General features: G+C 40.5%; 1 protein-coding gene across 1 annotated transcript in view; it reads right to left on the reverse strand.

The window, feature by feature from the left end:
• The window catches only part of rfx7b (regulatory factor X7b), an 88,344-nt gene that overhangs the window by 34,871 nt on the left and 28,722 nt on the right, over positions 1–24,751 (reverse strand). The window contains exons 3-4 of the mRNA XM_072564987.1: positions 4,819–4,901; positions 1,174–1,296 (exon numbers count right to left, since the gene is read on the reverse strand). Coding sequence (XP_072421088.1) covers positions 1,174–1,296; positions 4,819–4,901 — 206 coding nt within the window. The remainder of the gene's footprint in view (positions 1–1,173; positions 1,297–4,818; positions 4,902–24,751) is intronic.

Genomic DNA, 24,751 nt, shown 5'->3' on the forward strand with positions numbered 1-24,751 from the left:
ATGTGTAGTGCGGATACAAATTTGAAGAGGTGTCCTTCCAGTCACTCCTGTCTTTTCAGTTATCACCAGAAAAGACACTTCCCACTTGGCTTAAAAGTTGTCAATTTATTTTACAAGATGATTCAATCTCAAAAGTTGCCATATTAAAGGAGGATACCAAGATATCACTAATTAAGAGGGAAAATACAATTTTTCCTGAAAGCATACACCATGACTTTCTTCAGTCCAGCAAAGTGCTGAAAAAAATTCTTCCATAAAATTTTCAAAGCTCAGATATAAAATTATAAGTTTCTGATGTTATTTGTTTAATTATACTGAAGACCAAGATACTGCCCATGTATTACTATTTTCACAAGAGAAAGTTGAAAACTATTGGGATGTCATTTGGGCAGATAGCAATCTTTCAACAACTGTCATCACCTTCAGAGGCAGTTACATTTTCTAAATGATCTCAACATTCTAGTATTCAACTTGGCTTCAAAATTAACTCATTTATTTAACCAAGATCTTAGAGGATAAAAGTGAATGTGTTTGCATGCATTGACATTATAATCGGTGTTTCCCGATACTTTCCTTTAGGCATTTGTTTTGTGTGTTCCATACTTTAACAACTTTGATATCAAAAACTTACGTTTAAAAAAAATGCTTTGTTAACAAAGGAATTGTGAAGCCAAAATATGCTGTACTTATAAAATGTATAACTATTGCTATATATGAAGCCAAGCGCAACAATTTGTAATTTTAAAATATTGCATATACTATGCCAGAAGAGTATCCCTTAACATTATCATACCCACTTTTATTTGAATAAAAAAAACAAATTGATAGACTGAAGGAACTTAGAGATATTTGCAATTATGACTTAGACCAGTTATATGGAAGCAAACAAAAATGGAAATAATTTCCACGGTCACAAATAAAACCCAAAAATGATTAATGATTACAAAATCAGTCTGTAAACTTCCAAATTAATCTGAAATCATAGTTAAAATCAAGAAAAGTCTGTTGATAAATGACAACTAATTAAAATAAAACAATGATAGAAAGTATATATAATCACAGAAATAAATATTTATTAATGCAGAGTTAAGATACCCTAATTAAATTGTCCTTGTGAATTATGTTTCAGATGAAAACAGCATTGTTTGTCAGGTCTTCTATAGCAATACTTACTTGTATTCATCATAGACTTCTTGTTTGGGCAGTGAAGTATCTGGGTGGTCCTCCAAATGATTTCGGATCCAGTTACAAGCATGCATTTGTTGCGTACGACTGGATGACAAAGAACTTGGATTACTGCAAAAACAAAATGTGCATTCGGTAAAGAAAACTTGAACTGCTGCACCTATTCCACAACTCTAAACAGATATTTACCAAGTCATAAATTTGCTAATGATATATATAATACTACACACACACCTCATAATTACGATCACTTTCCATTTTGAAAGGTTTCTGAAAATTGATTTTTTTAAAAATACATAGAATTACTTTCACTCACCTTCTCCAATTATTAACTTGGCAAAGCAAGTCAGAGACTTGGTATTCTGTAGGAGTCCGGATGAGTGCAACTCCAACAACACAAAAAACTTGACACTATCCAGGTCACTTGACTCTCACCATTTACATCTTAAGCATTCGATCACCCTATCAACAGCATAGCGACAACTCAGCAAGTCTCCTTTGGTAAGAACCTTCAAATATACTGCCTCTACTTCTTAGAAGAACAAGGACAACAGATCCACGGGAACATCTCCATGAGAGGTTCCTCTTCAAGTCACACGCCATTCAACTTGGAACTATAACCAATTCCTTCACTGTAACTAGATCAAAATCCTGGAACTTACTCCACAACAGTATGAAAAGTATACCTCCACCAAATGATTGCAAGAAGGTGGCTCACCTCTGCCTTCTCAAGGAGCAATTACGGATAGACAACAAATGCAGGCCTTGCCAGCAACACTCTCACCCAGTAAAAGAATTAAAAGAAGGAAATATTACTCAAATCATAACTTTTTTATGATCATCTATTGTAAATGAAACAAACGTTGTTATAACAGATGACTCAACGTATATTGATAAACCAAAAACATGTTTTAGACTTCATTTTATGATCATCAGTAAAATTAGTTGCTGAAAGCTCAAAAGTCAACAGATTTGAGACAACAGCAGCAATTACTATAATAATTTTCTCAAAAGGTAGTCGACCTCTTTTGTTTAACAGATGTTCAAACTATTGATTCTGTGATCCAATAAAAATACACGAAGGAATGCACCAAAATAAAAAAGATAGATCACAGCCCTAAGAAAACCGGCTCTAAAATGTTATACAAATTCAACATTGTTTTCAAATTTAATACAGAAATTCATTTAGATCTCTGCATAACTATATCAGTAAAATAATTCTCATTGGTCACTATTGTATTTTATGTTAGAATGACATCAACACAACATATTCAACTCAGTTTTTAGAAATATTTGGAATGAAAAATCTGTGGAATAACTTACTAAAAGAAAGCTGGATTCTCCAGTCAGCTGCACGGTTATCCCCATCAGCCCTACTTATTGTGAGCTGTTAGAATAGCATTAGAAGTATCAACTATTTTATCACTAAAACACCATGAATAACCCTGCTGCAGTGGGTCATCCACCTGGTTGATGAAATTCAGGCCCAAGATTCAAAAGGGATTTCAAAAGAGGTTTCCTATCTTACATGTGTAAATCATAGTTGTGTCACATGGATTAACGTCTTCTACAAACTTTCTACACAGAGACCTGCCATTTTATCTTCTAACAGGATTAGCCCCCCTCTCTTTTGCAGGTTTTCTTGCATTCTCCTCACAGCTTATACTTTCATATTGTTTTGTATTGGCAGCAACACAAAGTACATCACACTATCTCCTCATACAAATCATTACTAGACTGTAAATAACAAAAACCCGAACAGTGACTCTGCAGCACACCATTCATTATAGACAACCAAATTACAAATATGATATTTATCCATCACTCTTCCTGTCCCCATGAGTCAATCCTCCTTTCATCTTATTATCCATAAATCCAAAACCCTCAGGTACGCTCTTTTGTGGTACACTTTATGGATTGGCTTTTGGAAATGCAAATATACTACATCCACTGGCTTCCTTTCATATATCTAAAAAAATTGCATTCTCACAGCATTAATGAACTTGTTAAATATGATTTCTCTTTCTCAGAACCATGTTGACTTATCTGATCATGTTATAATTTAAGTGTATTAAGAAATCCTGATAGATTTCAGCATTTTCCTAACAACTAACTGCACACTAACTGGCCTGTAAGTTGTCTGTTTTCTCTCTCCCTCCTTTCTTGAATAGTAGTGTACCACTGGATTCAATAGTTGCTGAGATGCAAAAGGATTAGCACAGATAATAGACTACCTAAATATAAAAGCTTCATAATCACAGTTTCTCAGACAAGTTAATCCAATTATTTCAAACAAAAAAAGTACTAGAGAACACTAAAAATTTGTAGTGGATGTACCCTATTGAGCAGAAGGATAATGATTATTCTTCAAATGTGTTCATGTTTACATTATAGTTTAGATAATCAACTAAACGATTACAATGTACAAAGAAAAACTTCCAAGATTATTGCAACTGATTATCCTAATATATTAAACTTCCATAAAAGAAACCAAAATTAATTCAGCTGATTAAATAGGAAGGTATAGGTCTCTTGACTTAATATTGAGAGGAAACAATATTGAGGCCAGCTAGTAAGCACTGTATAAGGCTACTTGATGATCTGTGATGTCAAACATTTAGAGTAAGGCTTCAAGGCTCAATTACACCAGTCTGCCATGTAGACAGCATCGAGAAAAACCTTTTGCACAGTGACTCTAGACAAAAGCATAACAAGAAGAATAGGCTGTAGTTTTCACATGGAACATGACCAAGAATAATGACCTATTGAATGTTTCCTGCCAAATTAAGAAAATATTAATTGGAAATCAACATTACTGCCATATAAAATCAGAACCTTGGACGAGAAAATGCAAAATGTCCCTTGCCCCTTTTTTCCCCGACTGCAATTTTGCATGACATATTGCTAACCAGGTGAAAACACACATCATTTTCCATGATTACTGTCCCTGAAGCTGTGTCTCTACAAAACTGAAATCATGATAGGTGACCTATTCCTAGCTAATCCATATCACTCTCAAATGGTTGCTTCAGCTGCAAATGACAAAGGTGGCTTTTCATCTAATTTAAGTATCTCTCTTTTCTGCAGCAGCATGGTTGAGATTGGTAAAATTGTGGAGTGAACCCTGTCAAAGCATACTAACGGTGATTCAAACTCTGGTGCTGTTCTGAAAGTCCTTTTCACCCTGAAAGTTAGCCAATCAACACAATGCTAAATTTTTTCATAATCTAGCTTTATCAGAATCAACTTGAAACAATTTCAGAACAAAGTGTTTTTCATAATAAAGAGCTACTAGAGTCTCAAAAGGTTAAGTATATTTACTTAAGGATCCCAAGAATGTATGAGAGCATGATAAATATAGTTAGCTAAAATTAACAATCTTGTGGTGCTTAACCAATGTGTTTGGAAATTTTTAACATTTATTTGCCAAAATTATTTAGCAATATATTACTTTATTTAGGTTATGGCTTTCATAATTCATGGGGACTCCATTTTGCAACACTTAAATAATGGATTTGTCCCCCAAAAGTGTTACAGCATTTGTTGCTGCACATTTTCAATGAGTTGCTATTTATAAACAGAGTTCCTTGAAGCTCTAAATAAAGAGCAACAGAATATCAATGGCAGTTTTACCTTTTGATTCCGTTACTAGGACCAGAAGGCAACTGAAGGTAGAGGTAGAGTTTTTCTAGATCTGTAAACTTCATCACTTCTTGCTGAAATCAAAAATAAGTTTTATTAGAAGTGCAAATACCTTTTACAAGTAAATCAAAACCACAGTAGACAAAAGTTAAGAAAGGTAGTGAAATTTCCACTTCTAAAACAGCCTTTCAAATTAAGCATTGTACCAAGTTGGATAGAGATCCCATTCAGTACACCCCAATAAGAAAATACCCAGCAAAAGTCAGAGAACAATGGCTTTCCAGTGTGGTTTTTCTATTTCTCAAATAGGCAAAACATAGTAGGCTTTTGCACATTATACTAGTTAAGGAGATTTCCTTGCGAAAAGCATATGAAAAGGTTCAGATTTCAGTTCATCAGACAAGCTGTCTATTTGTGAAAGCTATCTTCCTACCATAAGCACAAGCTAAAATTGTTGGAAGAAGTGGACACCTTACCATATGCTATGGACTGCATCTATGGTTTCCAATAGGTACAGCATAAATGATTGGTTGACCACAATCTCGGAGAGTCGATCCAAGTCTCAGTCCCTCATACATTGTCTGTGTTAACCTTGAAGCAGTGTGTATATTAATTGCTATGCAGCTACATGACTTCGCTTTCCATAAGCACTGCCATGCACAATGCTCAGAGTCCCACACAACCCAAAGAAAAATTACGGGGAATACAACATCAAGCCACATTCAATATCAAAGTGACAGAAGCCAGAACATGAATTACAGAAGGAGTACCCCATCCCTCCACACCTGAAAGCAGCCAGCAATATTTCACTGCTCCTGAGGTGTGAATCCAGAGACAAACCTGCAGCATGATCAGTGGCAGAATGATGTCACAAACCACAAGGTGAGCAAATGCAGCTTCCACATCCACATTTAGAAATTATTCATTTCAAGTGCAGAATTTATGTTTAAAAAAATTAGTTTAAAAAAAGTCTGTACACTTGGCTTTTTGGTCGTATCTCTAACTGAAGTTGTGTTCACCATTGAAGGTCAGTAGCTAATGCTATCTTGGATTTTAATTTAGCTAAAAATACATTCCTGGTTAAATGAAACCGAAAATGTACAACTTTCAGATAGAACAGGAAAACAAAATTTCTGTTCACCAGTTTCCTCATTTCCCCTACACCCCCATCTTATTCCAGATCTAAGCTTCCAACTCTTGAAGTGTCCTTCCTTGCTACCTATCCACTCCACCCTCCTCTCTGACTATCACTATCATCCCCCACCATCTACCTACCATCCCAACTACCTTCTCCTCCTGCCCGCACATCTCTACCCCTCCCCCATTTATATCTCAGCCTCCTTGGGCTACCCCCTCATTCCTGATGAAGAGCTCATGGTCTAAACATCAATTCTCCTGTTCCTCAGATGCTGCCTGACCAGCTGTGCTTTTCCAGCACCATGCTCTTCAATTATACGAGAGTATTTGCCTTGTATGCCACACAAGTATATCAATAAGTGAAAAGGTAAATTTTGAACAATAACTAAATGATACACAGTAAATCAAGGATAGTTTTCCTTGAAAGGCTTCAGACAAAGAAAGTTGCTGAGCTGAAGCCATTTTGAAAGCTCATTAGTTTTTTCATAATCAGCTGTTAAAGGCTAGGCCTGCAATGAAGTATCATTTTGTGTTTGCTATATCTCACAAAATAAAAAATACATTCACAGATGATCAACTAAGATGGTCAAATAATCAAAGAAAAATGGTTCCACCCAGAAAACCTCTGGCCATACCTGGAAGAGCTCAACAGGCAATTTCAGGAATTAGATTTAGATTTCGATTAGATTCCCTACAGTGTGGAAACAGGCTCTTCGGCCCAACCAGTCCACACCGACCCTCCGAAAAGTAATCCACCCAGACCCATTTCCCTCTAAGTGACCTAACACTATGGTGCAATTTAGTATGGCCAATTCACCTAACCTGCACATCTTTGGACTGTGGGAGGAAACCCACACAGACACAGGGAGAATGTGCAAACTCCACACAGACAGTCACCCGAGGCTGGAATTGAACCTGGGACCCTGGTGCTATGTGAGGCAGCAGTGCTAACCACTGAGCCACTGTGCTGCCCACTTGTAAAAGAACAAATCATCATGCGCCCCAAATCCAATCCTTCAAGTAAACATTCTGGTGGCCTATCAAATTCCATCAGATGTTTCACTTAGAAAGAAGTGGAATTGACCTGAAGATAAGTATTATTAAGGGATAGTGATTTTTGGTGACTCAGCAGGAAAATACGGCTTCCATTACCCTCTGCTTTTAAAGTGATGGTTTATTTTGGCTTCATATACCACTGCTACGGTGTTGTCTCAAATGAAAAAAAATCAAGTTCATACACTGCACCCACATTACAGATAACAATTTGATTGGCCCTATGTAAGTAGCAGTCTCAAATTACAGCCCAGACCTCAAGGCACTGACAGATAATTTGCAGTCATAGGTGTCACACTGAGACCTGATGAGTAAGGGACAAAAATAAATAAATTTGGTTTTAGATTAATATAGCACGAAAAATAAATTGTTTATTCTACATTTTTCAGCAGTAGATCCTGGATGCACTCAAATTCAAAAAGTGATCTTCTTCCAAAAAAGAAAGTCAGGGAGCACTAGAATACACAAATGTGCATCACAACAGAGTAACAGATCATTCGAAATATTTCCAAGTTTAGAAACCTCAATCGTAGAACTCAAAAGTTTCCAACTGGGGAGCTTATTTAGCTGTTTATGGAAGGCATGAGAAAGAACATTTGCCCCCTAATCCCCACCATTTACTCAGAATATTAATAGAATAAGGAACATGTTCAAGATCAGGAAAATACAAAAGGATGCGATGGCCTAGTGCTATTAACACCAGATTATTAATCTGATACCCAGGTAATGCTCTGAGGACCAAGGTTTGAATCCCACTGCAGTAGATGGTGGAATCTGAACTCAATTTTAAAAATCTGGAATTAAGAGTCTAATGATGACCATGAAATCATTGTCGATTGTTGGAAAAACCCATCTGGGTCACTAATGTCCTTCAGAGAAGGAAATCTGTCACCATTACTTAGTCTGGTCTACATGTAACTCCAGGCCCACTGCAATGTGGTTAACTCAACTGCTATCTGGGCAGTTAGAGATGGGCAACAAATGCTGACCCAGGCAGCAATGTCCTCATCCCATGAATGATTTTTAAATAATCAAGAGCAAACACTCAAAATATCTACGCCAGACAATTTCAAATCCAAAAATGCACTTGACAAAAAAATTAGATGAACACATTTAATATGCCAAAATTCACCACTGATAAAAAAAACTTCACTACGAATTAGCAATATTGTTGAAAGTTCGCAATGCAAAGCCATACAACCTTGAACACAAAACACAGCTTTGTCAACAATACCGAAAACAAATCAGAATGAACTTCTGGAAGTAAACAATGAAACCTCTATGGTTTTCTCTAATTTTAAACCAATGGCTTATTATCTGGCAGAACCTCCCTAACAGTAACACAATTATAATATTGAATATAGATCACTTCGCACGTGATAACAAGAAAAAGTCTTTTGAAGACTGATTTGCCATTTATTAAGATCATGATAGGGATGTGGATTTCAGGTTACAGTCAAATCTATCAGGTAACCTTTACCCCCTTGATTACCAAAAATCTATCCATCTTTGCTTCAAAAACTCTCCTTCCACTGTTTGTCATGTGGACAGTTCCAGCAACTTACAAGATTTTTAAGAAGTGCCTCACCTTATTTTTAGAAACTGTTTTAAAATAGGGACCCCTACTTCAAGATCTCCCACAAAAAGAAACTTTCTCTCCACATGTATCCTAGCAGGACCTCTCAGGATCATGCATATTCCAACTAATATATCTTTGACAAGCATGGAAAAGCACGTAATACTTTTGCAACCAGTTTAACTAACTTTGCTGGGGATCTAAGATAACGGCGATTTGAGAAGATCGCACTGCAGAGCTTCACATCGCAGCAGGAGCAGGACGGTCCTTTAACCCACCCAACCCAGGTCTTCAAGATTTCTTGGGGCGTTGGAAAGATTGTGGAGCCCCAAGAAACATTTAAAAATTGACTGACCTGTATTTTCAGCTGTCCAGAAATGCCTAAAAAGGGAGGAGGAGCATCTGAGGCCAGGCCTGCAGCTCAGCCTGGGAGCCGATTATTCTCCAGGACCTGGTGAACCAGCTCTCAAAATCTCGCGAGATGTTGGGGAAACAGATTGAAGAGAAGCTGGCTCCAGTCTCTCTCATGCTGCAGAAGTACGAGCAGCAGCTGAGAGACCTGGAGAAGAGGACGGATGAGGTGGAGCACAGGGTCACAGTGGTGGAAGCTGATGCCAGTTCATTTAAGGAAGAGATCCAAGCCCTGAAGACGCAGGTTCGTAATTTGCGTGACCAAGTGGATGATCTTGAAAACAGGGGCAGGAGAAAAAACATTTGGATCATCGGTCTGCCTGAGGGTAAGGAAGGTGAGCGGCCTGCGGAATTTGTTGAAGACTGGCTTCCGAAATTCCTTGACTTGGAGACTGGCATGAGAAGATTGAAGATAGAGGGCTCACTGGGTCGCAGCACGGAGGTCAGGTCTGGGTCAACGCCCTCGGCCTTTGCTGGTGCGGTTCCATCATTACAGGGATAAAAAGAGTGTGTCATGGAGGCTTCCAGACTCCAGGGGAAGGATCCAAAAGGCCCTAATTTACGAGGGGTCTACAATCATGTTTTTTCAGGACTTTTCAGCGGCGGTGATCCAGAAATGAAAATCACATGATGGTGTCAAGAATAGAGTGAAGGAGCTTGGGATTCAGTAATCCGAGATATCTGGCAGTGCTTCGGATCACCTGAGATGGATCCATGCATCTCTTTGACACAACGGAGAAGGCAAGAGACTGTGGACAAACTAACCTAATTTAAACAATTGTAGTATGTATAAATATTGTTGCTTGGGTATGCGTTTATCATTCTGTAAAAGAAATGGAGGAAATCCAGTTGGAGCTTTGTTTTTCCCCTTTTTTTCACTCTATTGATAATAGTTTGAACCAAATTATGTCTGGCGGTGGTTAAGATGTACATTTTAAATTTCTAACTTAGGACATACCAAAGGATGGGTGGGGTATTTACTCCCCTTTTTTTTTAAATGGAAGAATTTTTTTTATTCATATTGATATTCTATGGGGTGTTTTTTTTTAGTTTGTGCTTGCGATGCGGCTCTAGCTGGGAGAAGGTGGTTGCAATGGTTAGATGCCTATTTATGGGCAGTTCGGGACAGGGAGTTGCCCCCTCCGGACAGGGGGTGAGTTCCCCTACTCAGCGCTGTTGGTGCTTTATATGTTAGTTTGTTTTCTGGTTTTGGTGGTTTTTTTATTTTTAATAATTTTGTATGTTTGCTAAATGGAGTGGTTTTAGTTTATGTAGTTTTTATATTTCGTGGACCATGCGACACTAAGGCTCAACAATTTGTGGTTCGGGTTCCTCCTCTCTGGAATTTAAATGTAACTGCAGAAGATTATGTCTAATGATTTGACTAAATGGTATAGCTGGAATATCAAGGGAAGTCACTCACCAATTAAGAGGAAAGAGGTACTCTCGAGTCTTAGAAAGGAGAAGGTGAATATTGCTTTGTCACGGGAGACACATTTGGATGACAAGGAGCATCTGAAGTTACAGCAGAATGGCTTTGACTGAGTTTATTTTTCATCATTTAATACCAGAAGTAGGGGAATGGCTATATTGGTTAGGAAAAATCTCTCATTTAAATTGTTGGAATGTGTTAAAGACACTTACGGGAGGTTTGTAATTCTTAAAGCCTTGATAAATGGGGAAGAATATGGCATTTTAAATGTTTATTGTCCCCCAGCTCATCCTCTTAAATTCTTGGTAGATGCTTTTTCTAAACTGATAAGTCTCAAGTCTAGGCACATCATTATAGGGGGAGATTTTAACTGCCTCATGGACCCCACAGTAGACAGGTTGCCTAAAGGTCCCTCGATACCCTCTGCACAAACTAAACAGTTATTGGGTTTGTGTGGGGAATTAGGATTGGTGGATGAATGGAGGTGTCTCCACCCTACAGGTAGAGATTTCACATTTTTTTCCAATCCGCACAGATGTCACATGAGGATCGATTTTTTTCTGACCCCTACGGTAACCCTGGATCTGGTGGCATCTTGTACGATTAGTAATATTGCCATCTCGGATCATGCTCCAGTGTACATCATGGTTAAAATTAAGGATATTGCAGTGAATTCAAGGTACTGGTGAATGGACCCCTTTATTCTCATGGACAGCAAGTTTGTGGAGTATTTCTCTAGGGAATTTCGGGCATTCCTAGACATCAACATAAGCTTTGGCAGTTTCCCAGAGAACAGATGAGCTATCAACCGAGCCTATGCCAGAGGGTTAGTTATTTCATATTCCACAAGTAGGAAGCGGCAGAAGGGTGAGCAAAGTCTCCTTAAAGCATGGTTGAAGGCAGCCGAGAAGGCCTATTTTGACAGACCCTTGTTGGTCAAACTACAGAGGATGACGGCACTGCGGTCTACACTAAATTCCATGCTCATGCAGACTGCAAAGAAGGAGCTGGCTTTTGCAAAGCAAAGGTTATATGAGCATGGTGACAAGCCAGGCAAATACTTAGCATACCTTGCCAGAAAGAGAAGTGCCCCACAAACCATCACAGCAATTAGGGAAACTTCTGGGAACCTAACATGTGATTCTAAAAAGATTAATGCGGTGTTCCAGAGATTCTACGCTAAGTTATATCAGTCTGAGAATGGAGGAGGGGCAGGCCAAAATGGAATCCTTTTTTAGAGATCTGAAGCTCCCGGGCGTGACTCCCCAACAACAGTCCTTTCTCAATGCCCCATTATCAGAGCAACAAGTGCAGGAAGCTGTGAGACAGCTTCAGAGTGGAAAGGCGCCCAGTCCTGATGGACTTCCCAGTGAATTCTATAAGGAATTTATAAGTATACTGTCAGGCCTGATGCTGAATATGTTTAATGATTCATACGGTCACGTTTGTCTCCCACCATCTCAGAGAGGCCAATATTTCACTTATCCTTAAAAAAAGGGAACGATCCAGAAGACTGTACTTCATACAGGCCCATCTCGCTCTTAAATGTGGACTTTAAGATCCTCTCTTAAGACTCTCACATTAAGGCTGGAGACTGTGTTACCCTCCATTATTAAAGAGGATCAGACGGGCTTCATAAAGGATCGCAGATCCTCCAATAACGTTAGGAGGCTGCTTAATGTAATTAAAGCATGCGAACAGCAGTCAATACAGGGATTGGTGATTTCTTTCGATGCAGAGAAGGCATTTGACAGAGTTGAGTGGCCGTACCTTTTCTATACTCTAGACCGGTTTGGTCTGGGCGAAGTTTTTATAAGATGGGTAAAGGTTTTGTACAGTGTACCTTGCGCTGCGGTCATTACCAATGGGGTACGATCAAGCAATTTTAATATTTCTAGGGGCAGCTGGCAGGGCTGTCCCCTTTCACCATTACTTTTTACGTTGGTGATTGAACCGTTGGCAGAGGCCATTCGTGGACATCTCAATATATCAGCTCCAGAAGTGGGGTCAAAATTACATAAGATCTCGCTGTATGCAGATGATGCTCTAATTTTCTTGACAACTCCAGCAGTCTCAGTGCCTTGCCTGATATAATGCATTCAGACGTTTGGTGCTTTTTCAGGGGAAAAGATTAATTTTGCTAAATCAGAGGCTATGCCTATTGGTGGTCTTATGAAAGAGTTGGCTCTTGAGTGACTGTAGATTCCCATTTAGGTGGTCACAGGGGGGTTGCATGTATTTGGGCATATTCATTACTCCAGTTCTGGATTGGCTGTTCAAAGCCAATTTTACTCAATTATTCGAAAAAATTAAACAAGATCTCCAAAGATGGGAGGCACTTCCAGTCTCATGGTTGGGTTGGATAGCGCTCAAGATGAATATTCTCCCTCCTTTGCAATACCCTGTACGGATGCTCCCCCTGATTTTCAATAAACAAACACTTAGGAGACTGAACAGTTGGTTCAGCTCCTTTATCTGGCACCGTAAACAGCCCATTAAATTAGCCAAACTGCAGTTGCCTCACAGATTGGGGGGGAGTAGACCTTCCAGACATTAAAAATTACTAATTAAGCTCCCTGTTGACCTAGGTAAGTGATTGGCTTTGTGGGGACCCTCTTTCAATATGGCTAGATATCGAAGCCTCCCAGGCAAGGTGACCCCTTACCAGTTTGCTGTTTTTGGATAAGGTGAGGACAGTGAGGGAATATTGCCATAACCCAATAGTCATCAATACTGTTAAAGCATGGAGGGCAATTCGGCAGAGGGAAGGTAATATTGGCAAAACATCTTTGTTTACACCTTTAGTGGGTATGATAGATTCAGGATTTAAACGTTGGGCAGCTAGGAGTATATCTTGCATTGGTGATTTATTTGAGGGAGTTGTAATGATATCCTTCGATCAGTTAGTACGGAAGTAAGAGTTACCTAATAGAGACCTCTCTTGTTTTTTTTTCAAATTAGGGATTTTATTCAACAAAAAGACCACACTTTTGACTGATCCCTTCAAATCTGACGTAGAAAGAAGGGTACTAAGGGCTAAGAGTACACTCTCTGTCAGGACTTTATATCACCAATTGGGGGGTGCCACCTCAGATGAGTCTGATCGACTCTGCAAGATGTGGGAAAGAGCTGGGTGTTGAAATTTCTTCAGAGGCATGGGAGGATATTTGGGAGAATGCAAGGAAGATATCAATTTGCAATAGGACCCATGCTTTACAGTTGAAGATTCTCGACAGGGTCCACTTAGCCCCAGACCGTTTGTCAAAATTTAAACCAGGGGTATCTTCAGCATGTCCCAAGTGCAAGGTCTGTACAGGTACTCTTACCCATTGTCTTTGGTCTTGTGACAGGCTTCAAACATATTGGAGCGCTGGAGTGGATGCAATGGAGAGGATTTTAGGTGTGGAGTGGAGAAGGACCCTATTTCACTCCTTTGGGCCTACCCATTGTATTTCCTGCAGACTCGCATAAGGAAAAACTTTTCAATATTCTTACATTCTGTGCAAGGAAGAATATCTTGCTAGGTTGGATATCAGAAAATCCCCCAGGCCTGTCGGGTTGGCGGAAGATTGTTATGGAGCATATTATCCTGGATTTTCTCACAAATATGGTACACCACAAAACTGAGAATTTTTACAAGACATGGCAACCCTTTTTGAAATACCTGGACACAGATTTATCTGCCACACTAACAAGGGCTTTTATATAGCCGTAACGATTGTGTTTCATCAGTCCAATATCCAGAGAGGAGGAACTGTGAATGTATGAGTGTTTTGTTTGGCTGGGCTGAGTTAGTACTATTTATTTGTTTGTTGTTCGGTATTTATTTAGTTAGTTAAGTTGCTAGTTTAGATTTTTTTAAATTTTATACTTCTCTTTATATGTTTATACATTTGTATAGGAGGGGGAGTTGGGGAATTTTTATTATTATTTGGGTTTAGTTTTGTACAATTTTTGCACTGTTTTGAATTGCATTGTTTTGTATTTGTTGTAATATTTTAAAATCTATCTTTTTCTTAATAAAAATATATTATAAAAAAAAGTAACTTTGCTGCTAAACATACACAGTATTGTTTTGCTTAAATTCTGCTAGGTATCCAGACACAAAGATAACCTGAAGGAGAGGGTGGTGACAGAAGTACCCAATTACTGGGAAGAAACAATCCAAAAGAAGAGGCTACAGGCAAGTGATCCTATATGCTTGGGCCACGTAAATACGAAAGCTCAGAAGGAGCTAGAGGTTTGCCGATGAATCAGTTTTTGAAATGAAATCTTGGTAAATGACATTGTACCACCGTGAAATGTCCCAACGGGAGAGATGTTGGAGGAAGTTTAGAAGCAAGATCTTTGAGAGTGAAGAATGAAAATCCCTCAGGAGGATGGTTGGGTATTAACAAGACTGGTGTGACTCTTGATGATTTATAACATTTATAGGGTTGCTAACAAATGCAAGGGATTGGTCTCAGTCACATCTGCCAGCAATGTGCAAGGCACTGTTTTGACTGCATTCTGGTTAATTCATATTTACCTCAAATTAACCTTGTATATTAGAATAGAAGATAAATACTCTATGCTGTATACCCATCAAAAGTATGAGGTTTTTGTTCAAGCCTGTGCTTTAATGTTGCAATAATGACTTGGGAGCCCCAAATTTCACCTGATTATAGAGTCATAGAGATGTACAACACGGAAACAGACCCTACGGCCCAACCCGCCCATGCTGACCAGATATCCCAACCCAATCTAGTCCCACCTGCCAGCAGCCGGCCCATATCCCTCCAAACCCTTCTTATTCATATACCCATCCAAATGCCTTTTAAATGTTGCAATTGTACCAGCCTCCACCACTGCCTCTTGCAGCTCATTCCATACACGTACCACCCTCTGCATGAAAAAGTTGCCCCTTACATCTCTTATATCTTGCCCCTCTCACCCTAAACCTATGCCCTCTAGTTCTGGACTCCCCGAACCCAGGGAAAAGACTTTGTCCATTTATCCTATTCATGCCCCTCAATTTTATAAACCTCTACAAGGTCACCCCTCAGCCTCTGACGCTCCAGGGAACACAGCCCCAGCCTGTTCAGCCTCTCCCTGTAGCTCAGATCCTCTAACCCTGGCAACATCCTTGTAAATCTTTTCTGAACCCTTTCAAGTTTCACAACATCTTTCCAATAGGAAGGAGACCAGAACTGCACGCAATTTCCAACAGTGGCCTAACCAATGTCCTGTACAGTCCCAACACGACCTCCCAACTCTTGTACTCAATACTCTGACCAATGAAGGAAAGCATAGCAAACGCCTTCTTCACTATCCTATCTACCTGCCACTCCACTTTCAAGGAGCTATGAACCTGCACTCCAAGGTCTCTTTGTTCAGCAACACTCCCTTGGACCTTACCATTAAGTGTATAAGTCCTGCTAAGATTTGCTTTCCCAAAATGCAGCACCTTACATTTATCTGAATTAAAGTCCATCTGCCACTTCTCAGCCCATTGGCCCATTTGGTCCAGATCCTGTGGTAATCTGAGGTAACCCTCTTCGCTGTCCACGACACCCCCAAGTTTGGTGTCATCTGCAAATTTACTAACTGTATCTCTTATGCTCACATCCAAATCATTTATGTAAATAACAAAAAGGAGGAGGGCCCAGCACCAATCCTTGTGGCACTCCACTGGTCACAGGCCTCTAGTCTGAAAAACAATGCTCCACCACCTTCTTCCTTTGTCCAATGCTCCACCACCTTGTCTTCTTCCTTTGAGCCAGTTCTGTATCCAAATTGCTAGTTCTCCCTGTATTCCTTGCTAATCAGTCTCCCATGGGAAACCTTGTCAAACGCCTTACTGAAGTCCATATAGATCACATCTACTGCTCTGCCCTCAATCTTCTTTGTTACGTCTTCAAAAAACTCAATCAAGTTTGAGAGACATGATTTCCCATGCACAAAGCCATGGTGACTATCCCTAATCAGTCCTTGCCTTTCCAAATACATCTACATCCTGTCGAGGATTCCCTCCAACAACTTGCCCAACACAGAGGTCAGGCTCACCGGTCTATAGTACCCTGGCTTGTCTTTACCGCCCTTCTTAAACAGTGCCACCATGTTTGTCAACTTCCAGTCTTCCAGCACCTCACCTGTGACTATCGATGATACAAATATCTCTGCAAGAGGCCAGCAATCACTTCTCTAGCTTCCCACAGAGTTCTCGGGTACACCTGATCAGGTCCTGGGGATTTATCCACCTTTAATCGTTTCAAGCCATCCAGCACTCCCTCCTCTAATCTGGACATTTTGCAAGATGTCACCATCTATTTCCCTACAGTCTATATCTTTCATATCCTTTTCCACAGTAAATACTGATGCAAAATATTCATTTAGTATCGCCCCCATTTTCTGTGGCTCCACACCATGGCAGCCTTGCTGATCTTTGAGGAGCCCTATTCTCTCCCTACTTACCCTTTTGTCCTGAATATATTTGTAAAGCCCCTTTGGATTCTCCTTAATTCTATTTGCCAAAGCTATCTCATGTCCCCGTTTTGCCCTCCTGATTTTCCTCTTAATTATACTCCTACTTCCTTTATACTCTAAGGAGTCACTCGATCTATCCTGTCTGTACCTGATATATGCTTCCTTCTTTTTCTTAACCAAATCCTCAATGTCTTTAGTCATCCAGCATTCCCTATAGCTACCAGCCTTCCCTTTCACCCTGACAGGAATATACTTTCTCTGGATTCTGGTTATCTCATTCCTGAAGGCTTCCCGTTTTCCAGCTGCCCCTTTACCTGCGAACATCTGCCTCCTCAGCTTTCAAAGTTCTTGCCTAATACTGTCAAAATTAGTCTTGCTCCAACTTAAAACTTCAACTTTTAGATCTGGTCTATCCTTTTCTATCACTATTTTAAAACAAATAGAATTATGGTCACTGGCCCCAGAGTGCTCCCCCACTGACACCTCAGTCACATGCCCTGCCTTATTTCCCGAGAGTAGGTCAAGTTTTGCACCTTCTCTAGTAGGTACATCCACATACTGAATCAGAAAATTGTCTTGTACACGCTTAAGAAATTCCTCTCCATCTAAACCTTTAACACTATGGCAGTCCCAGTCGATGTTTGGAAAGTTAAAATCCACTACCATAACCACCCTTTTATTCTTATATAGATTAGATTAGATTTCCTACAGTGTGGAAACAGGCCCTTCAGCCCAACAAGTCCACACCAACCCTCCGAAGAGCAATCCACCCAGACTCAATTCCCTCTGACTAATGTACCTAACACGATGGGCAATTTAGCATGGCCAATTCACCTCACCTGCACATCTTTGGACTGTGGGAGGAAACCGGAGCACCCGGAGGAAACCCACGCAGACCCGGGGAGAAAGTGCAAACTCCATACAGGCAGTCGCCCGAGGCTGGAATCGAGCCTGGGACCCTGTGCTGTGAGGCAGCAGTGCTAACCACTGAGCCACCGTGCCGCCCCTGCTCAACACTAAAAGATCCTGGCCCCTCATCAAGTCAGAACAAAACTTAGGGACTGGTCTGGAGATTGGAACACATAACAAAGCCAGCTTTACTAAAAATTCAAAGTGAATTCAATATAAAATTAATCAAAATTACTTAAAATGTTCTCATGCCTACTAATCTGCCATAGTTGCTACTACAAAGGTCCCAATCGATAGGTCTGCAATGACAATGGGTTTGAATTCATTCATTGTTCTGAACTTATCTAGCCACTTCAGTCATTTGTATCCCTTTTGATGACAAGTCACTGGAAACAATGTTTGCATAGCACTCCCTTCATCCTTCAGTTTCAATTCAACATAACTCTGTATTCAGGGTCACTAAAGATATTCAAGCAAATCCCACTCTTGAAACATATCCAAACGATCGGTGTTTTTCTTTGATTTTTTGCATTTGATCCTTTTCCATGTCATGTTATACATAAAGAGGCCATTTGGCACAGCATGTCTAAAGTGACTTCACAGAATCTCTGCAGTGTGGAAACGGGCCATTTGGTCCAAGAAGTCCACACCAACCCTCCGAAGAATATCCCACACCGACCCATTCCCCTACCCTATTACTCTACATTTCCCCTGACTAATGGACTTAGCCTACACATCCCTGAACACAATGGGCAATTTAGCAATTCACCTAACCTGCACTTCTTTGTGAAAATCATTGGACTGTGGGAGAAACCGGAGCACTCGAAGGAAACTCACGCAGACATGGGGAGAATGTCTGTGTGGTGTTTGCACAATCTGCCTGATGCTGGAATCGAACCCGGGTCCCTGGTGCAGTGAGGCAGCAGTGCTAACCATTGAGCCACCTTGCCGCCCACGCATTGGCCAGGAATCAAACCTAGGCCTGTTGCGTGGCAGGTGAGAATTCTACCACTGAAGACTTCTTGACATAGTTATTGGATTTGTCTGCTTCATCACTTTTACCACAGTCCTTGCAATTTTTTTTTAAACAAGTATTAACCAACTTAAAGTTAATATTTTTCTGCCATTTTCAAAATACATACAGAGAGCAGGCAGATACACCCTTTAAAAATCCCCAAATTACCACAAAAATCCAATCACAGCAGTGAACAGGAAAAGATAGCCCTGTAAATACGATAGAATACAAGAGATGAGGTGCTGCTCCTCCAATCAAAGAGGAACAGTCTATGAATTGAGGAGAAATGAACAATTAAGTGACTGCAGTGAGGAAATCATGGAGGATACCTTTCAACATGGCCAGGATTGGGTGTGCAATTAATAAGGGCTGGGTTCAAGTATACAATTTGTAAAGGTCAGGATTGGAGGCCACAAAATCTGTCAGCCTGGTCCAAGGTAAGATAATTGCCATAGTGGGCAGAAGATGAGGAGGCAGGTGCAAGAGAATTGTGTGGTAAGAAGGAGGTTCCTATCCAGTTATGAGGCAGAAGGAACCTGTAAGAGGGTCATGAGTGGGAGGAGGGCTTCACGAGGGTTGTGCTGGGAGAAGGGGGTCTACCATGGGGATAAGGTGGCTTGAAATCTAACAACAGAATACTTAGCTACTTGGTTCCATTCCAAGGAAACATTAAAATCACCAAGTTAATTAATTCCTTGCAATTGGATATGGAACCGCTCGACGAAGGCTGCTTATGTTCAGAAGATATCAGCAAAGAAAGAATACAGTGGATCCTTCTATAATGAACAGTGTTAATTGTTAAAGTTAAATCCAAGCTCCATATTTGACATGCAGTAATAAAGGAGAATAACTGTCTGGTTAAAATGTTCCAGTGTTGTGCATATGTGACAAGAACACAGAAGCGGTGATCTCACTGGTTTGTGACGAATATTTTGGAGGATAACTTTTTTTGTATGCATGAGAAAGTTATTTCAAAAAAGATTATTGCAAACTTATGCATGTTGGTGTTGTATGAATTTAAGTAGTGGTGTCCAGAAAATTAATGCTTTTCTTGTGTGGTATGGTTATTGAGGATATTGATTAACTACTCTAATTGTGCTTCTGTACAAATCCAAATACCCCAGAGTCATTGAGATGTACAGTATGAAAACAGACCCTTCAGTCCAACCTGTCCACGCCGACCAGGTATCCCGACCCAATCTAGTCCCATCTGCCAGCAAACGGCCCATATCCCTCCAAACCCTTCCTATTTATATACCCATCCAAATGCCTTTTAAATGTTGCAATTGTACCAGCCTCCACCACATCCTCTGGCAGCTCATTGCATACACGTACCACCCTCTGCATGAAGTTGCCCCTTGGGTCCCTTTAATATCTTTCCTCTCCCACCCTAAACCTATGCCCTTAGCTCTGGACTCCCCAACACCGGGGAAAAGACTTTGTCCATTTATCCTATCCATGCCCCTCATAATTTTGTAAACCTCTATAAGGTCATCCCTCAGCCTCCAACACTCCAGGGAAAACAGTCCCAGTCTGTTCAGCCTCTCCCTATAGCTCAAATCCTCCAACACTGGCAACATCCTTGTAAATCTTTTACAAACCCTTTCAAGTTTCACAACATCTTTACGATAGGAAGGACACCAGAACCTACACTCCAAGGTCTCTTTGTTCAGCAACACTCCCTAGGACCTTACCATTAAGTGTATAAGTCCTGCTAAGATTTGCTTTCCCAAAATGCAGCACCTTGCATTTATCTGAATTAAACTCCATCTGCCACTTCTCAGTCCATTGGCCTATCTGATCCAGATCCTGTTGTAATCTGAGGTAACCCTCTTCACTGTCCACTACACCTCCAATTTTGGTATCATCTGCAAACTTATTAACTGTACCTCTTACGCGCGTATCCAAATTATTTATGTAAATGACAAAAAGTAGAGAACCCAGCACTGATCCTTGTGGCACTCCACTGGTCACAGGCCTCCAGTCTGAAAAACAACCCTCCACCACCACCCTCTGTCTTCTACCTTTGAGCCAGTTCTGTACCAAAATGGCTAGTTCTCCCTGTGTTCCATGAGATCTAACCTTGCTAATCAGTCTCCTATAGGGAACCTTGTCAAACGCCTTACTGAAGTCCATACAGATCACATCTACCGCCCTACCCTCAACAACTTCTTCAAAAAACTCAATCAAGCTTGAGAGACGTGATTTCCCACACACAAAGCCATGTTGGCTTTCCCGAATCAGTCCTTGCCTTTCCAAATACATGTACATCCTGTCCCTCAGGATTCCCTCCAACAACTTGCACACCGCTGTGGTCAGGCTCACTGGTCTACAGTTCCCTGGCTTGTCTTTACCGCCCTTCTTAAACAATGGCACCACGTTTGCCAACCTCCAGTGTTCCGGCACCTCACCTGTGGCTATCGATGATATAAATATCTCAGCAAGAGGCCTAGCAATCACTTCTCTAGCTTCCCACAGAATTCTCGGGTACATCTGATCAGGTCCTGGGGATTTATCCACCTTAAACCATTTTAAGACATCCAGCACTTCCTCCTCTAATCTGGACATTTTGCAAGATGGTCACCATTTATTTCCCTACAGTCTATATAGAAAGTAACCACACAACTGAATTACCTAATTATTGATAGAGAGAATGAAAACGCAGCCCAAGAAAATCTCGAAAGAAGCCATTCAAAAACAGATATTGAACCCGGCTATCTCCCTGTGCAGTCAGATCATAACTCCCCTTATCTGCCCCCTAGATCTTTTGTCAATTCTTTTAAATTTGCATTGCACTTCTCCTAATGGCAATAAGTCCTCTCCATCTACTCAATTTACTTTTTTATAAAAAGGTCTATTATTCCCTTTCATCTTTTCTGCTCTCAGAAGAGCAACCTGGCCTCTTCTGTCTCACCATGCAAGTCTTGCAACACTACCACAAATTCTGATTAGTCACCTCTGAACTGTTGGGAAAGATTTGACAACCTTCTTAAAAGTATGATATCTAGAACTGTAACCTACTTATGAACATCAGAGGGCTTGTACCAAAACAGCCTGATAGAATCACACTCTCATACCCAACATACAAAGTCTCAGATACCACAATCTCCATCTTTGGATACATCCTGTCCCAACAGTACAAATCCACCAAGGACAACTATACAATGGTCAGAATCCTCAGCATTGACTTCAGACATCATGAAGTCCTGTGGCACCAGGTCAAACATTCCCCGCTAATTAGCATCTACTGCAACCTGTCTTAGCTCATGAATCACTACTCCATCCTGGACACGACTTGCAGGAAGCACTGAAGATAGCAGAGCCAGAAAACGTACTCTGAGTGAGGGACTTTCACCAAGGTCTGGTAGCACTACAACTGATCAAACTGACTCACTCCTAAAGGGCATGACTAGTTACGACAGGTAGTGAGAGAATCAATAAGACGTCACAATTTACTCAACCTCATTCTCAATCAACCTGTCATAGTTGCTTCTGTCATGACTGCATCAGGAGAAGTGACCACTGCACTCGCATTGCAGATACAAAGTCACACCTTCACAGTGAGAATACCCTCCATATGAGTAGTTAAGAAAAATTCTACTATATAACTAGTTTCACATTGTGTATTTTAACTGTACCCTCAATCACTACTCCATCCTGGACACGACTTGCAGGAAGCACTGAAGATAGCAGAGCCAGAAAACGTACTCTGAGTGAGGGACTTTCACCAAGGTCTGGTAGCACTACAACTGATCAAACTGACTCACTCCTAAAGGGCATGACTAGTTACGACAGGTAGTGAGAGAATCAATAAGACGTCACAATTTACTCAACCTCATTCTCAATCAACCTGTCATAGTTGCTTCTGTCATGACTGCATCAGGAGAAGTGACCACTGCACTCGCATTGCAGATACAAAGTCACACCTTCACAGTGAGAATACCCTCCATAGTGTTGGGTGATGCTACCACTGTTGCTAAATGGGACAGTCTTTGAACAGGAACTCAAGACTGAGCATCCATGAGGAACTATGGACCAACAACAGAACTATACTCTGAATCACAAACTATAAGCTCATGGTTTGGCATACCCCCACTCTACCATTACCATTAAGCCAAGTGATAAACTCTACTTTAATGATGAGTGGAGGAGGGCATATTAGGAACAGCACAAGCATATCTAAAAACAATTACCATCCTACTAATCTACACAAGTGCTATCAAGCAGCACTTACAATGTGACAAACTGCTCATGTTGGGTTCTGCCAGGACCACTCAGCTCCTGACTTCACGACAGCTTTGAAAAGAGCTGAACTCCAATAAGGTGTGAAAGGGAGTGCCCTTGATATGAAGGTAGCACCTGACCCAGTGTTACATCAAGGAGCTCTATAAAAGTGGGGTCAATGGGAATCAGGGGATTGGAATCATACATAAACACAAAGAAAGATAGATGAGATTGCTGAAGGCCAATTTATGATCTTTCCCCCATTATGCAGGTCAGAAGTGGGGATGTTTGTTTGGAATAATAAGTGCCAGGCAATGAACAACTTCAACAAGGGAAAGCTTAATCATTGTCCTCTGACATTCCATAGCATTACCATAACAGGGCAGCACAGTGGCACAGTGGTTAGCACTGCTGCCTCAAAGCGCCAGGGACCCGGGTTCAATTCCCACCTCAGGCAACTGTCTGTGTGGGGTTTGCACATTCTCCTAGTGTCTGCATGGATTTCCTCCGGGTGCTCCGGTTTCTCCTCCACAGTCCAAAGATGTGCAGGTTAGGTGGAATGGCCACGCTGAATTGCCCATAGTAACAGGTGCATTAGTTAGGGCTAAGTGTAGGGGAATGGGTCTGAGTGGGTTGCTCTTCGGAGGGTCGGTGTGGACTTGTTGGCCGAAGGGCCTGTTTCCACACTAAGTAATCTAATCTAATCTAATCCTAACAATCTTAACTACCAACATCCTGAAAGTTACCACTGACCCGAAACAGCTGGATCAGCCATAAAAATACTGCAGCTACAAAAACAGTTCTGCACTGAGTACCTCACTTCCCCAATGCAGACCACCACCTGCAAGGCACAAGTAAGGAGTGTGATTGAATACACTCAATTTGCTGTGCATCATTAACAACATTCTAAAGCTCAACACCATTTGCGACAAAGATTTGTCACAAACACGGATACAGATGACTGACACGGCCAGATAAAGTTCATGTCATAAAGAAGAGTCTGAATAAATTCAAACTAATTGTTGTTACACATCTGTCGGTTGAGAATTTAGTAATAGTCGCAACTTCAGATGAGTAGTTAAGAAAAATTCTACTATATAACTAGTTTCACATTGTGTATTTTAACTGTACCCTCAACACAACTTGTATTCTTTACAATCACTGCAAATCTACTGTTAGTCAATTTATTTCATCATCATTTCACCTGTTCAGAAAGTACATGGGAGAATATTATTAATAGATTATTGTACTCTTTTAGGGAAACTAAACATAGCTTTGCTGTTTGGAAAGCATGAGGGAGTGCACATATTCCAGGTAAAAATACACGTATACTTTCGTGGGTTAACATCAAGTTAGTTTTGTAACAAAATTATCAAAACAGGGATAGGATTTTGTTTCTGATCTTCGTTTCAGATCTTTGTTTCACCTTTGAAAAGCATAAGTAAAGATAAAGATATACTATGAACTGGCAACTTTGGAAAACCCTCAGCAAATCATGAAAATGATATTTTAGTTATTTTGGTCACGTTACTTTTCATAATAATTTGCTAGAACTCTCAATAATTCTTCATTCTCTTTTTTAATTTGTTTTATTCTATCATCAGTTTTGGTTTGGAGCTGTGAACTGAGAACTGAGTGTTGAAAATGTCCTTTGGACTGTGGGCAGCAGCTTGTTATTAAAAAAGGAAGCACAAACAAACAG

Source organism: Chiloscyllium punctatum, chromosome 48 (genome assembly GCF_047496795.1).
Source record: "Chiloscyllium punctatum isolate Juve2018m chromosome 48, sChiPun1.3, whole genome shotgun sequence".
Taxonomy (NCBI): domain Eukaryota; kingdom Metazoa; phylum Chordata; class Chondrichthyes; order Orectolobiformes; family Hemiscylliidae; genus Chiloscyllium; species Chiloscyllium punctatum.